General features: G+C 35.2%; 1 protein-coding gene across 1 annotated transcript in view; it reads left to right on the top strand.

The window, feature by feature from the left end:
• P3H2 (prolyl 3-hydroxylase 2) overlaps nucleotides 1–15,863 on the top strand; it is a 154,647-nt gene that overhangs the window by 113,719 nt on the left and 25,065 nt on the right. Inside the window, exons 2-4 of the mRNA XM_090275326.1 lie at nucleotides 7,617–7,769; nucleotides 8,703–8,892; nucleotides 15,259–15,390. Of these exons, the coding sequence (XP_090131452.1) occupies nucleotides 7,617–7,769; nucleotides 8,703–8,892; nucleotides 15,259–15,390 (475 nt within the window). The remainder of the gene's footprint in view (nucleotides 1–7,616; nucleotides 7,770–8,702; nucleotides 8,893–15,258; nucleotides 15,391–15,863) is intronic.

Here is a 15,863-nt window from a genome sequence, read left to right as displayed (position 1 = left end):
CAGGTCTTGGCACAAACCTTCTTTTCAGTAACCATTAGTCATCCTCTGACACCTCAAGGGACACTTCTGGAGGACACCACAAAAGTTAGGATGACTGCACAGCTATTCATTCTTACCCTGTCCTAATGTTTAGAACCAGAAACAATAGAAACATACCAATAAACCACACACTAATTTCATTTGATCCCTGGCAGAAATGACTTGCCCACATTGCATCTCCAAGATAGTGTTCTCTCCTTCTTCCACAGCAACCATTCAAGTCTTAGCTGCTCTCTTGTTAGGAAATTAGACATTACGCAGATGGCTTTGAGGGATTTTGTCCAATTAAGCACACGCTTATTTTTTGGCTGGTATGTTGAGGTTTTTTGTTTGTTTTTCTTTTCTTTCAAAAACTTACGATATTTTTTGTTTTGAATAGTCTCTAACCTGAAATATCATGTTTAAAAAATTCTGCCTCTTCACCTTAGTTTTTTCCTTACCATGAAAGAAAATTTTTATTTAGATAAGAAAACCTCTAGCAAACTTAGCTGATAGAACCTCTTGTTCCACTGTGCTTATAAGGGTGACCTCATTTGACGGTGGCTAGTCACCATCACTGTTTAACCTTAAGTTTTAAACATAAGATTAAAACTTCACTCCAGTGTTTAGATAGAGCAGGAAGATATTAATCAGGCTTAGGGCCATAATTGAAGAAAAGAGCACAAACAGTCTGGCTGAAGAAAGTGCTTTAAAAAAAGACATATTCTTCCTGTCCAATTTATTCCACAGACAAAATGTTCCTCTTTGGAAATGTCATTTCCCATTTGATCCTTACCAAAAAGTGTTTTGAAAGCTGTAAATATTTACTTATAACCATGACTACATTTCAGACTAACATTCCTTAAATGCAAAGATAAGTTTACTTCCTATATTAGCATGAACACTTAACTTGTGAATTAATATGGGTTCTTTCATGCTGGAAATTTCTTAAATTGTCTGCATTGAAATATAGGAATAAATTTAGTTACTAGAAGTTTCCCTTACTACAGGCATTTTTTTAAAAAAGTAAATTGTACCTTACCTGTGTCCAACAGGACTTTGAGTTAACTTGCTAAAACAATTATTTGTATAATTACATTTTTAAAATGGAAACAAAAACAAAAAACTAAAAAGGAGGAAATATACCAGCTATAATAAAAATACAGCTTGGTTCTGAGCTTTCCAGTAGTTAAGGCAGAAAGGACGGCACAGCATATTATACAGTCCTCAGTGTCTGGTAAATGAGTTTTATAAATTTGTCAGGAGAAACAGTTATTTTCCATAGCTGAATTATTTAAATAATTTAATGCATGGGTGTTTTTGCAAGTTATATTAACAGCAGTAAGGATAGTACCATCACCAGAAATTAGGAACTAAGAATACAAAATTGTTTTTCATATGGCTGTTTTTTTCTTTTTCAGTTACAGTTGACATTCAATATTAGTTTGTATTAGTTTCAGGTATACAGCATAGTGGTTAGACAATTATATAATTTATGAAGTGATCCCCCAATAAGTCTATTGCCCACCTGGCACCATATATAATTATTACAATATCACTGACTATGTTCCCTCTGCTGTATTTTGCATCCCATGACTATTTCGTAACTATCAATTTGAACTTTTTAATCCCTTCACCTTTTCTGCCCAGCCCCCTAATCCCACCCCTCCCATCTGGCAGCCATCAGTTTGTTCTCTGTATTATAATTCTGTTTTTGTTTTGTTTTGTTTTTTCATTTATTTTATTATTTAGAGTCCACATATAAGTGACATCATATGGTAGCTGTCTGACTTATTATACTTCACATAATATACTCTAGATCCATCAATATTGTTGCAAATAGTAAAATTTCATTCTTTTTACAGCACAGTAGTATTCCATTGTATATATGTACCGTTATTTCTTTATCCAATCATCTATTCATAGGCACTTAGGTTGCTTCCATATCTTGTCTATTGTAAATAATGCTGGTCCTATGTACACTTGAAAAAAAATGTATATTTTGCTTTGGAGTGAAATGTTCTAAAAATAGAAATTAAATCTACCTGGTCTAATTTTTCTCTTAAGGCTGCTGTTTCCTGGTTGATTTTCCATCTGGAAGATTTATCCATTGATTACAATCGAGTGTTAAAGTCTTTCAGTTTTTGCTTTATATATTTAGGTATACCTATGTTGGGTGCACAAATGTTTTTAAATTTATATCCTCATGTTGGAGTGATCCCTTTATCAGTATGAAGTGTCCTTCTTTACCTCTTATTATCATATAGATATATTTTGACACTCTAAATTCATGACTCCATTATATGGAAATGTTTAGGACTTTCCTAAAATAACATTGAATTTTGATTAACCAGCCTGGTATTTACATTTGAAACACTATAATTTATAGAATTCAGTTTAATCTAGTAGTTTGACCTGCTTTTAATATTTGTTTAAAAAATTATGGGTCTTTATTTTTAAATTACGCTTTTAATATTTTATTTTAATTAAATTAATTAATTTACTTATTTGGTTTTGTGAAGGAAATTAACTTTGAGTTGGCAAAAACTTAAGATAAATTTGCAGACATTAGCATGTGCTAAAATATCTACAAAGAATGTCTGGTGTAATTATTACAAAAAAAGAAAAAGAAAGAAAGAAAGAAAAGAAAGACGTACTGATCCATAAGAGGAAGACTAAAGTTTTTAGCCCATGCGTTTTTAGTGTTTAGCATAATGTGCATGCTGTAATCTGGTAACTTTCTTTCTCTTCAGCCAGTGTGTTTATGCTGCAAAGTAGAACTTAAAAAGTTCTGTTGTGGCTTAGAAACAGAATGTCCTCAGTGTCTACTTGCATGCTTATCAGTAAGAAACCTCATTTGGGGTTAAAAATTCTCTAAATTTGCTACATTGTGAAATTTAAGTAAAGAGTCAAGGTAAAAATTATAGCACTTTATCAAAATGTAATACATGATATTGGATGAATTCCAAATGTTGGAGTGAGGAGAGTAGAGAAAGAATTCCCTTCTTCACTGAAAATGTTGATGCTCGAGTAGAAGAATGAAAATTACTTTGGGCTTGATGTTTTACAGTGATTTATAAAAAAGGCTTCAAAAGAGAGAAGTGATCTTATATAATCTATTTCAGAGATACACCATGTTCTTTACATATTTTAATGTGCTTTAGAATATTTTTTCCTTCCTTGCACATGTCTTACAAGTTGTTTTAAATTTCTTATTTGAAGTATTTGAGCTTCATAACTTCTAATTCAGAAAAAAATGCTTGAAAATTTTGTAATTGTTTTATTTTGTGCTATGTGTTTGTCTTCTGAATTAAGAAACATTGCTGTAGCAAAGATGAATAAATAGCATGGAAAGAAAAAGAAAGAAATGGAAGAGAGATGAGACAAACAAGAAGGAGACTCACCTATTTTTATTTTGCAAAGTAAGAACTTATCTCTGACTTGGATTACTGCAGTGTTCTTCTGCCTGATACCAAAGATCTGGTCTCCATATAGCAGACTGAATTCTACTTAAAAATGCATATCAGATACTATTGAAAATTGTTTTCTCCTACACTTAGAATAACATTTATACTCTTTACCATTGCCTACAAGTGATCTGTCATCCTCTAACTTCTTAAATCTCTCTCCTTAATCTCTGCTCTGCTTTTAAAAAATATCAAGACTTTTTTTTACTTCAAGTCCGTTTCACTTGACATTCTTTTGCCTGGAATGCTCTTCCTCCTGTTCTGCTCATAACTAACTTCTCAAAAATGTAGGTATCATCTCAAACATCCTTTTCCAGAGGCACCTTCCTTGACTAGTTTATCTAAATGAGGCCTGCTTTTATTCCAGTCCCCAGCAGGCTCTTATAATATTTTGTTCATTTATTTCTTTGTAGCACTTAGCACAATCTAAAATCATTTTTGTTAATGAAAATGAGACTGTAAACAGCTAGAAGGCAGGATCTTTGTCCATTATGGTCATGCAGGTATTCTCATTGACTATTACAGTGTCTGGCACAGATTCTGTGCAAAATAAATATTTGTTGAATAAGTGAATGAGTTAAGTAAAGAATCTGGATATGACTGAAGTACTGAGCCCATGTGTGTTTTCTAGAGTAGGAGGATGGTAAATTAGAAAACTTTCAGAAGTTCTTCTAGAATTTTTTGAGGGGAAAAGTTTGCCCCATGACAGATAAATAGAAGTTATGCTAGAAAGTTAGGGTAAGGGCCAAATCTTGGACGTCCTTGAATGTCATGGTACATGGTTTCTGGAATCTCTTTTGTGGTCAATGGATAACTACTGAAGGTTTTAAGCAGTCATTGTGACTTTTGAAATGCTCCTTTATTATTAGCCATGGAAAATCATGTGCGACTTAGAGGAGTCTCATTCACTCACCAGTGGACAGAATAACTTCTGCATGCCAGCAGGGTGTTGATTCAATCAGTGTTCATTTCTTTTCCATGCAGCATGACTGCCACGTACTGTCCTGGAGCTTCTGGGCTGGCAGGAGAAAATGTTTGCTCAGTTCTTCATAGCTGGAGGTGAAATGAATGACCCCATGCTTCCTGAAGGCATTTCTCGCCCTATTTCTGATATCTCAGTGGAACAGTGGGTACCCTTAAAAGTGATACCATCTTGCTGTCAAGTCATTTCCCTTTCTTCAATTGGTCTTTATTTTGCAACTTGCTTTTCTAATGTAGAGAGCTACTCTCACAGTAGTGTTATCCTCTCCCATGATTTGTCTTATTTTGGTCTTAAAGGAAATCCAGTTTGGAGCCTTCAATGCAGTTCGTTTTTTGTTTGTTTTAATGGAGTAGTGGCTAGATCCTTCCTTAGCTGAAACCTAGTACTTACAAGGTCTTGTAATAATCTCCAGCGTTATATGTAACATACACATGTTCACCTGGACTTCCCCTACCACTTCAGATGTGTGTATCTAATTTCTAAAATGAAGTACAAAGATATAAGCTTCCAGTTAAAGTAATGGCCTGTTTTATAGACTCTGGCAGCCAATACTAGTTTCCTGAACTGGTTCGCAGTAATTCAAAAGCCTTGGCCAGTTCATGAATAAGTTTTATGGTTTAACTTTAAGTCATGGAATCTTTTTATACTTATATTAGGCATAATGGTATTATATTCAATTCAGGGTTATAAATAAGGAAAGCACCAAATAAGCAAAAGTCAGTGTGGTCAAGTTTAAGAAAAAGAACTGGTATATCAACATTGTCTGACAGTTTTCAAAAGCTACTGGATCACATTCATGGATGGTAATCAGTGTTGGAAGCTTTCAGTGTGAATAATGACTTCTGAGATTTTATTACACTTACATCATTTTAGTACACTGTAGCTTACGAAGCACACTCACATGTGATATACTAATATGCCTTTTGATTTGTGTATAAAAGATTTACTTACTAGAAGTTTCCTTTTTTCTTTTTTTAGGCATATAATTGACATCATCTATATGTAAAGTAGAAAAAAAAAGATAAAAAAGTCATATGGTCCCTTTTCTCAGAGAGCTCTACTAGGAGAAACAAACATAGGTAGATACAATGTAAGGCATCATATAAATGCCAGTAGGGGAAAAGGGATGATATTGTAATTCTCGACTATAAGTATAGGATTGAGAAAGGATCTCTTAGAGAAGACAGAATTAAAGTTTGACTTTATAGGATATGTTAGATTTCAACGAGCAAAGACCAAAGAACAAATGATCTCTAAGTCAGTGAAATGGCCTGAGCAAAACATGAAGGTAAGAAAATGAAAAACATAAATATTGATTTATGTTCCATCAACTGTAATGGCCAATGCCATAGAACCAGAGTATATCAGCACTAATCTGTCTGGTTCATGACTTATAGTTTGACTCTTAACTGAAGGCAGTTTTCACCAACCATTAGAACCTTAAGAATCCTTATAAATTATGTACCCATGAGAGTTACAGACTATACCCATCATTAAGAAGAACATATTTATGTCTTTGAAATTGATAGATCATTTATATATCTTATTCTATTGTTTATTTTATTAAGGTTTTAGTGGTTTCTGAAGCACATTCATATATATTACAGAATTAATTTTTTCCAAAATCTTATGTAGTAGCTAGTGATATAGGGGTTTTATAGGCATTTTTCTTAAAGGAGAACTGAGGCACAAATGCTTAGATGACATTTTCCAGGTTCACTTCGTTAATAAGTACAGACACACACCCAATTTGCAATCTTTTTTTTCATGGATACCTATATATTTGTTACTATGGAGATGTCCACAAAACTCGTATTTGTGTTGGTGTATGAAAAATTGAAAAAATTTAAATTAAGAAAGAAACTAGGTCCAAAATTAGTGGTTTTAATAACCAAAATAATTCTGGGAGCACAGCATTGAGAACAAAGGTAAACACAGCAGGGAACGCTAATTTCAGACAAATTTTAATGCAAGAAAGGCCAGAAACCAATAGATAAGAATATGAAAATTAAAGGGGAATATTATGCTATTATTAAACAAGGTGAAGTATGTCAGGTCTGAAATATGGCAGTTTATGTTTTCTGTGGTAAGGGTTAGGATTCTTTATATATCACAAGATGCCAGTAACTGGGGACTTAGGAACCTACTTCTTTCTATATTTTACTCACATTTGAGAACAGACTGTGAAAATCATACTCAGTTGAATATTATATACTGTTTCATGATTTTATATTTACTTGTTCAGGAATGAGTTTTTATGTTATACTTAAAAATAGGTCAAACAAATTTAAAATTACAATGAAAAAGACTACAAATGTAAGTGTTCAGTTTCCTGATATGGGGCAAATGAATCTATCTACAGATATTCTTTTTGACTAAAGCATAGAGAAAGGTCTTAAATTGAATAACTTTAATTTCATTTTGTTAAAAATACATCACTGCATGTTACATGGAGAGCAGTGTATTAAGTGGTTTAGGAGAAGATTTATGGTGTCTATGTAGTAGTTATTTAAAAAGTATTTTTTTTTTTTTTGTATTAATGAGTATCAGAGTTGTAAATTTGGAGTCAAATACATCAATCAAAGAAGTGTGGTAGAACACGTCTGTGTGCTGTATAGAGCATCTTTTATTGGAATAATTCACTCCCTCTAACCTTGTATTTTTCACATTCTAAAGCCTGTTAACAAATCTGGTAGAGTGGAAGGTATTCATCCTTTGGAAAGTCATAGGTTTGTTTATACTCCCATTGCCAGGATTAAGGCAAAAGGAACAGGAAGAAATTAAGACACAATAAAAGACAAAGATGTAGAAAATATGAATTAGAAATGGCATGGCACTGGCAGCTTCTTATTTTGATTAATCTAAAATAAACAGAAGCATATAGATTCAATTTCCCAGACACAAATGGCTTAGCAAATAGGGAAAAGAGAAGGCACTTGGAACAAAGTACATGTGCCCATTCTCACTAAAGTTGAAATAGCCACATATAATTTTAGGAGTACTATGCATTAACCCCCTGGAGGCTGAGTATAGTACATGTGAACTGGAACCCGACTCTGCTACTTTCAAGCTGTGAGACGTTGGCCTAGTACTGAGCCCGGTTTAGAAATGTTTGCCTTTACTTGATCTTTTTTTTTTCCCCTCCATAGCTTAACCAGCTGGAAAAGGCAGTGGAAGCAGCCCACACATTTTTCATGGCCAACCCTGAACACATGGAAATGCAGCAGAACATCGAGAATTACAGAACGATGGCTGGCGTTGAAACATTCCAATTGGTAGATAGAGAAGCCAAACCACACCTGGTGAGCTCCGGGCACTCCTGCCAACCAGATGGCGCTAAGTGCTCCTAAGTTTTATTTGACTCAAAGCAGATTCCTGTGGATGGATATCACAGATTGGTTCCTGATTTCCAATACAGTGATGTTTTTATACTTTTGGAGTTATTAGATGAAATATTATAATTATCAGCATTGAAAAAAAATTTAGAGACAATGGAAATTAACTTAGAAAATCAATATGATATGGTGAAAAGTAGAATATGATATAAATATCTGTAACCTTTTCTGAGCTTCAGCTCCCCCTCCAAAAACCTACTTTACACCCAGGACATGAAGCCAATGTGAATTGAGCAGTTCACACTGTACTTTTCTAGCTCCAAGTCCAGTGTTTTTTTCCATTGTATCAGTACTTTCAGATTCTGGTTTGCTTTTTTTTTTCCTCCACGTAATTATTTGTTTAAGTGAAATCTTACTTAAAATCACAATATGTTGAAAGGGCTTCCTTTACAATTCAAGATGTTGCTATTTTCAACATGTGGCCTCTAAGATGATTGAAGGAAATGATAAAGAGTGGAAGGTTTTAAATGGAAGCCTTTTTTTTATTTTTAAATTGAGCCAGGTCTAGAAATGGTTGTCAGGTCTACCCACATCATTCCTCCTGCACTTTGTTGTATGGCTCTGCCCCCATTCAGAGGGGTTAGAAAGTATAGTCTTGAGCATGCTCAGGAAGAAAATGAAACTGATTGGTGCCACCGGAGTTGGCTTGCTCAGTAAGTCGTTTCTTATGTACAGTTAGTTACACTTCATCTTCCAGTGCAGCCCTTTTTTATCCGTTCACAGCACAAGTCTAACACCCCACCTACCTAAGTGATCCCAAGTCTGCATGAACCCTGCTATTCAAGTGCCCTGTGGGTGCTCTTCAACAAAGAAAAAAAAGGGTTTTCTGTTTCTTTGCAGGAGAGTTACAGTGCAGGAGTCAGACATTACGAGGTCGATGACTTTGAGCTAGCTATCAAGTACTTTGAACAAGCTTTGAGAGAATATTACAAGGAAGACGCGGAGTGCCGAGCCCTGTGTGAAGGGCCTCAGAGATTTGAAGAGTATGAGTACTTAGGGTATAAAGCTGGTCTCTATGAAGCCATTGCAGGTAAAGCTTATTTTTTTCTTTCATTTATTTTATGATCATAGATATACTACATGCAATCTGTAAAAATATTCCAACAATATATTGTAGATGCGTATATTCTAAGAAGTAAATGATTTGTGTATATTTTAAAATTCCTACCTCCTATAAATGAATCTATGTAGTTTAAATTTTGGTGACTATGTTCCCAATATTCAGATGCATATTTAAATATTTATGTATTTATTTGTGATATTCTCACTTTTATAAAAATAAGACAATACTATAAATAATGATTATTGGCTTTTTGTTTTGTTTTTTTCTTTTTATGCTTAACAATACATTGTGGACTTCTTCTCATGTAAGTACATGTAGATCTATCTTACTGTATTTAATGGTTATATAATATTCCATTATGTGGGGATGGCACAATTTATTTGACCAGTTTTTTACTGATACATATTAAGGAAGTTGCAATTTATTATTATTATAAACAATGTAGTAGTGAATCCTTTTGTATGATCTTCTTTAATTATTTAAAGGCATTTTTTAATTATATGTGGGAATTTAATGTGTTACAAAGTAGTATTTAAAATAGTAGGTAGGTTGGGAAGATGGAGGCTTAGACTGATGTTCAGTCTCCCTCTACAACTAAAAAGGAATACAACTACCTCAAAACAAAAGATAACTAGAAATTCCAAAAAATAAAACTACATGGAAGCCCAACGTATGAAGTAATAAACCAGCGGTGCTCCCCTAAATGGGTAGGAGCGGCGAGATCAGAATTGGGATGTAAGGGTCAGGCTGAGCTGTCCACAGTAGCCGTGGGAATAGCAGCAGGACTGCGAGAAATGCCAGGGGAGCAATCCCTGCCACAGTCGAGACCCGGCAGCTCCCAATTCCAACCCTGGGGAAGGCAGACCCCCCATTGCTTTGGATGGTGAGGCTGTGGGGAAGGAGCCTCCTGGTCTCTCGGTGGAGAGTAATGGCAGGAATCCATCTTGGACTCCCGCCCCCATACAAAGCACTGCAGAGCAGCGAAAAAGGTCACAGATCGCTGCCGGTCGCCAGGCAGTGACAAGTGCATGGGGCTCTGCCCTCTGTAGCCTGCCTGGGAAGAAAGCTAAGCACAAATCAGTTAGAACGAAGTAGACAACGATTGAAATTCTGGTGACGCAGCTCACCAGGCAGCAGATGAAAGACCTGACAGAGGAACAAATAAAAAAACCTTTTGGAGGCTCAGTTTAGAGCTACAGTTATAAGGTGGCTTACAGAATTAACAAAAGATTTGGAACAAGACAGGGAAGGAACGAAAGCTACTCATACTGAAATGAACGAAAACACATACAAGTGATGAGGAAATAAAATCCAAAGATCAAATCAACAAACCAGAACATAGGAAAGGAACAGTCAACCAGTGTGGAAAGAAGAAACAAAAAGTAAGGAAAGTGAGGAGAAGATCAGAAACCTCTGGGACAGCTGTAAGCGATTGGACATTCGGATAATAGGATTGCCCGAGGGCAAAGAAGAAGAACTAGAAATTGAAAAATTATGTGAAAAAATAATGAAGCAGAACTTCCCAAACTTGGGGAAGGCAATAGACTTACAGGTGCAGGAAACACAGAGAGTTCCAGAAAAACTGGACCCAGGGAGAACCACTCCAAGACACATTATAATCAAATTGTCAAAAATTAAAGATAAAGAGAGAATCTTAAAAGCAGCAAGAGAGAAGAAGAGAATCATGTACAAAGGGGTCCCAATTAGACTATCAGCTGACTTCTCAAGGGAGACCCTGCAGGCAAGAAGGGACTGGCAAGAAATATTCAAAGTAATGAAAGTCAAAAACCTATAGCCACAAATACTTTATCCAGCGAAGCTGTCATTCAGAATAGAAGGGCAGAGAAAGTGCTTCCAGGACAAAGTAAAACTGAAGGAGTTCATCAGATCCAAACCACTATTATATGAGATGTTAAAGGGACTGGTTTAGAAGAAGGAGGATCAAAACTATGAACATTAAAATGAACACTGCATCACAACAACCAACAACAGAAGCTAGGGAATTGAAATAAAGGCAAACTAAGTAGGCAACGAGAGTGGAAAAAGAATTATAGGTATGGGAAACATATTGCAAGGAGGTCAGCAGGGAGGGGGAAGGGGAAAGGGAGGGAGATGGTACAGGAATTAAGAAGCATAGTGGGAGGGAATGGATTAGACAGGAAGAGGTTGAGAAGAACTATATGCACAACCAATGAACATGGACTAAAAAGGGGGGACTACTGGAGGGAGGGGGGCCACTGGCTGGAGGGGAGCAGAAGGAAAAGAAATTGGGACAACTGTAACAGTATAATCAATAAAACATATTTAAAAAAATAAAATAAAATAGTAGGTAATGTGCATTATACATTAATTCAGGAGAGTGGCTAGTTAACCATTTGTGGTGGGAAGTAAATTTTCTGCTATATATGAAAATATACACTCAGAAGCATTCTTTTTTATATTAGTAATTCTGTGTAAAAACTGTTAGAAGAAAATGCAAGAGAACATTTGTAGGAGAGGAAAATTTCTTTGCATGATAAAAACAAGAAATATGAAAAAATAGACTTTAATAAGATATAAACACAAAAGATACAATAAATCAAGCTGATTTATAAATGACAAGTGGAAAAATTGCAAAAAAAAATTACACACAAAGAGTTAATATCTTTAATGTTTAAATTGATCATGTAAATTGTTATTATTAATAATGTATTTGTTATTTACCAGTAGTAATAACAAACATTTATTTAGCAGTTATAGTATAGAAAGCACTTTACTTTATATTCTTTTAATTCTCTAAACAACTTATATAGATACTATTGTTATTCACTCTTTTCACTTTTAAATGAGAAATTTGTACCTCAGAAAGTTTGAGTAATATGACTAAAGTGAAACTTGGAATCAAAAATAGGCTTTTCTCACTCTCGAGCCCATACTTTAAAGGTCTATACTACTTTTAAAAATGGGCAAAGGGTAATTTATTCAATAATAAATATTTAACAAATAATTGTTGAGTGTACAGTGTGTTCCAAGTTATAAATATATGAAAAACAGTGTTCAACAGTGCTCATAGAAATGCAACTTAATTAAGTCAATATGCTCTCCCCAACTTCCAACATTTTGCGTCTCCAGGAAAAGCACCACTCACTTAGTATAATAGCTCAGACAAGACCTCAGAAAGTTATCTTTCAAACCAAAATTTCCCTCAATTCCTGTCCCCTCTGATTTGTTACCAGACTTTGATAGATGTTACCATTTAATGGCACTGAGATTTCTGGGTTCTCTCCATCCCTTTTATTACCACCCTGGTTCAAATAACAGTATCTTTTAATTAAATTATTATGTCTTCTTCATGTTTTATTCTGTAGGCAGACAGAGTAGCCATCTAAAAAATGGAAGTCTAATCACAAACATGCTGAAAGCCGTCCACTGGCTCCCACTGCAGTTGGAATAAAACCCAAAACCTTTAACAAGGACTTTCATGACTGCACACTTGTGTACTTTTTTCATGTTTATCCTTTCTCTTTGTGACCCATTCCTACTATAGTTCTTTTAATTCCTTGGATATGATAAGCTCATTTCCACTTACAGACATTCAATATATTCTTTTTCTCTCTCACTTGGCTAATGTTCTATCTTGTTCAGTGCTCAGTCCTCAATGCCTAAGTTCAATAATAGGCAAATAGTAGGTACTTAGTAAGTGAATGGGTTGAATGACCAAAGTAGATGACATATCCATCACTTACAATGCAGAGATGAAAATGGTTAATAATACTCTTTATTTGTGAAAATGTAGATAATAAATTGTTAAGGTCCTTTAGCTAGGCAATTGGGGGATATCTATTAAATTAGACAAGGAAATTAAACTGAAAATCAATAAATGTCCAATTTGCCACATACTTAGTTACCCAAAATAAACTAAATTCACCTAGAATCAATACCAATATCTGAATTATTAATGATTTTCTCCCTGAAGTTGTGCTGCACTGGGCCTCTGTCAGAGTCATTTGCCTGCATTTTTTGTGAGCACTGCTCATTTGAATGTCAGTATCATGTGTTTTACATTTCTATTTGCTGTATATTTCTTTTTCTTTATTATATTTACCATCTTATGGTTTTGTGGGGATATGTGTCCTACCTCCACTCCCACATTTGCCTCTACACCTGCCTCAACCAATGGCCACTAAACAGCCTTGGCAATGTCCTAGATCTGGTTTAGGAAAACTGACTAACAATTCCACACAGGTTAACATTTACTAATTTGCTCAAGGTTGCCACAGCGTGTTGTCACTGGAAAAGAATAAAAATCTCCTAACTTAGGCTCTTAATACTTAGCACAAGTTCCAACACCATGACCTCCACTCCAAATAAAGAGAAGTGATTTTAAAAAGTCATAGTCCTTTAAGTTCAAGCCAAATATTATATATTATAGAAATATGTTGTTTTCTTGATAATATGAAACATTCAATTTTCTATGAAATGGAAAATTTAATAAGTATCACTACACAGTCTTTTGGATCTAAACTTATTAGAAACATATTAATTGCATGATAACATTTGGTACAGAATGGAAGCAAGGAAGACAACTAATAAGTGATACTACAGCTCTATTTAAATTTGTGTTTGGTTCAAAACTGTGCTAAATTTGGAGTAAAACTGGTTTTTTAAATACAAATGAATTTAGAAAGCCATAATATTTGAATTTTACTGTCAGAAGAACGTTAAAAACTGGAGAAATATACAAATGGCTTCTGAATGCCATTTTTATTACTAGCCATGATTGTTGAAATCTTAAAATATATTAGTGTGTCACTCTCATTTTTCTGCTTTTATATCTTACTTTGAAAAATACCTTTAATCCGATTTTTATTTCTTGGTAGGTATGTTTCCCACCTTTTCCTTGTGCTTGTCATTTATAATTAGGAGCAGTGTGTATTGGAAGGTACATGACCAGCTAACTAGGTACACACAGTTGAGGGTTGTTTGTTGTTGTTTTCTTAAGAAATAGAATCGCTAGCTATTTATTTCTAACATGCTAATCAAATAAACGGAACTCATTCTTTCCCTCACATTCCCCCAGTTGGAGTTAAGAATCTTTGGACTGCAGAGATTCTATTAGCTGTGCTATATTGAATTGAGTTGGCCAGGTTATGTGAAAATTGGCAAGTTTTTTTTTTACTAGAAAATGTACATCCCCATCCTGTTGTGTTTTGGGGTTCTTCTTCAAGGTCATGAAGATGTAATCTGGACTCTCCGTAAGAGAGAACCTTTTGAAAGAAGGCAGTTGTGGCAAACTCAATTGTACAGTCATGAAGTTAGATGGTTTTATCATCATTCTCAAGAGAACTTGCTCACTCAGCATGAGCATGAATGAACTGTTTATTCTTTTGTTGGGAAAGACTACCTCCATCTTCACTGTAAAAATCAAAGTTGGGGCAAAATATAGAAAGTGTATTGTTTTGTTTTTGTTTTTCTCCCTTCGGGTTGATTAGTCACTTGTATTTCTCAGCTCATGTTTAGGTGAGTTAGAGCCCAGAGGGGAGGTGGGGCACGAAAACCTCTTCATTTCAGCATGTTGGCCTGTTTGCAAATGAGGAGAATGGGAATAAAGAAAGTGGAACAAGGAGGAAGAGGCAAAGTGATTATTTAAATTCTTCAGCTTTCACTCTTCTCATATTTTATCACTCCCTACAGTATGAGGAATTTGTGTAGTTAAATTTTGTTCAGGTGATGGACAAATTTCTAATTGATCAAATGGGTTTCTAATCAATAGGTGTAAAGGAATATTGTTTTTATTTCCCCTTTAGGAAAAGTTGCGTGAAAATGTTAACAAGCAGAAAGAGCATGCTAGTTTACTTCTCTTCAGTGAACTCCCCACCTACAGTGCAGTTCCTTTCTCTCAACTTGTCCTTAACAAGGCCAGGACCTAAACTTCTGACCCTGACTCTGGAACATTTCAGGCTATCAAAATACCCGAAAAGAGGTCCTGAAACTGTCAAATATAGGAAAGGCCACTGTTTGGCCAGGTTTGAGTAGGGTGAGATGACCTATGTCACTTTCAGGAGACATAGAAAGCAGGACACATGGAAGGGAAGAGTGCAGTACAGAGGCAAGACCAGGAGCCAGAAGATTTGGAATTTGCTAATTAACTCTAGTGAGCACTGATTAGGAGGCAGTGGCAAGTCACTTAACTTTCTGGGTGAAAAGTATTTCTGCTCATGAAGTGAGGATAATAATGATGTTGTTTTCAGAGTGTGGTGAAGTGAGGAATGCCCTGTGTAACTGTGGCTCTGACTTTGAAGTCTGGATGTTCAGTTGACTGGAGGAACCCACTTGTCGGCTCTTGTCTTCCAGATCACTACACGCAGGTGCTGGTTTGTCAGCATGAATGCGTGAGGGAACTTGCCACCCGCCCTGGCCGCCTCTCTCCAATTGAGAACTTTCTTCCCCTGCATTATGACTACCTCCAGTTTGCCTACTATCGAGGTAAAGCGTGGGTCATCCATGAAGACATTTTAGGGGAGGGGGTGATGCCCATCATTACAGAATTGCTCTCTCATCTCACATCCCCGCAGCCCAGGACAAGAAGAGCAGTATGTGAAATTACAAATTGGCAAATGCTGTGATAATGCCCTGAGAGTTATACTTAGACTGGCATTTTAAGTGGTTTTTCTTAATTTAATTTCTTCAATTTAATTTTAAAAGGTACTATATTCACAGGTTCAGAGACCAAATATCATAAAAACCTCCCTCTCGCCCTTTTTTCCACAACCTAATTTCATGTCCTGCAACCCAGTTTTTATTTATTTACCCCTCAAAAAAATTTATATAGAAACAACACACACACACACACACACACACGCACTCTGACTTATTTCTGCCTCTTACACAGAGAATATAACATATTATTTACACTGCTCCCTATGTTATTTTCTTCACTTAATAATGTATATCATATT

The sequence above is a fragment of the Furipterus horrens genome, unplaced genomic scaffold, assembly GCF_987537825.1.
Source record: "Furipterus horrens unplaced genomic scaffold, mFurHor1.1.pri manual_scaffold_1, whole genome shotgun sequence".
NCBI classification, from domain to species: domain Eukaryota; kingdom Metazoa; phylum Chordata; class Mammalia; order Chiroptera; family Furipteridae; genus Furipterus; species Furipterus horrens.
The sequence above is the reverse complement of the archived record's forward strand: the minus strand, read 5'-3'. Positions and strand labels throughout refer to the sequence as shown.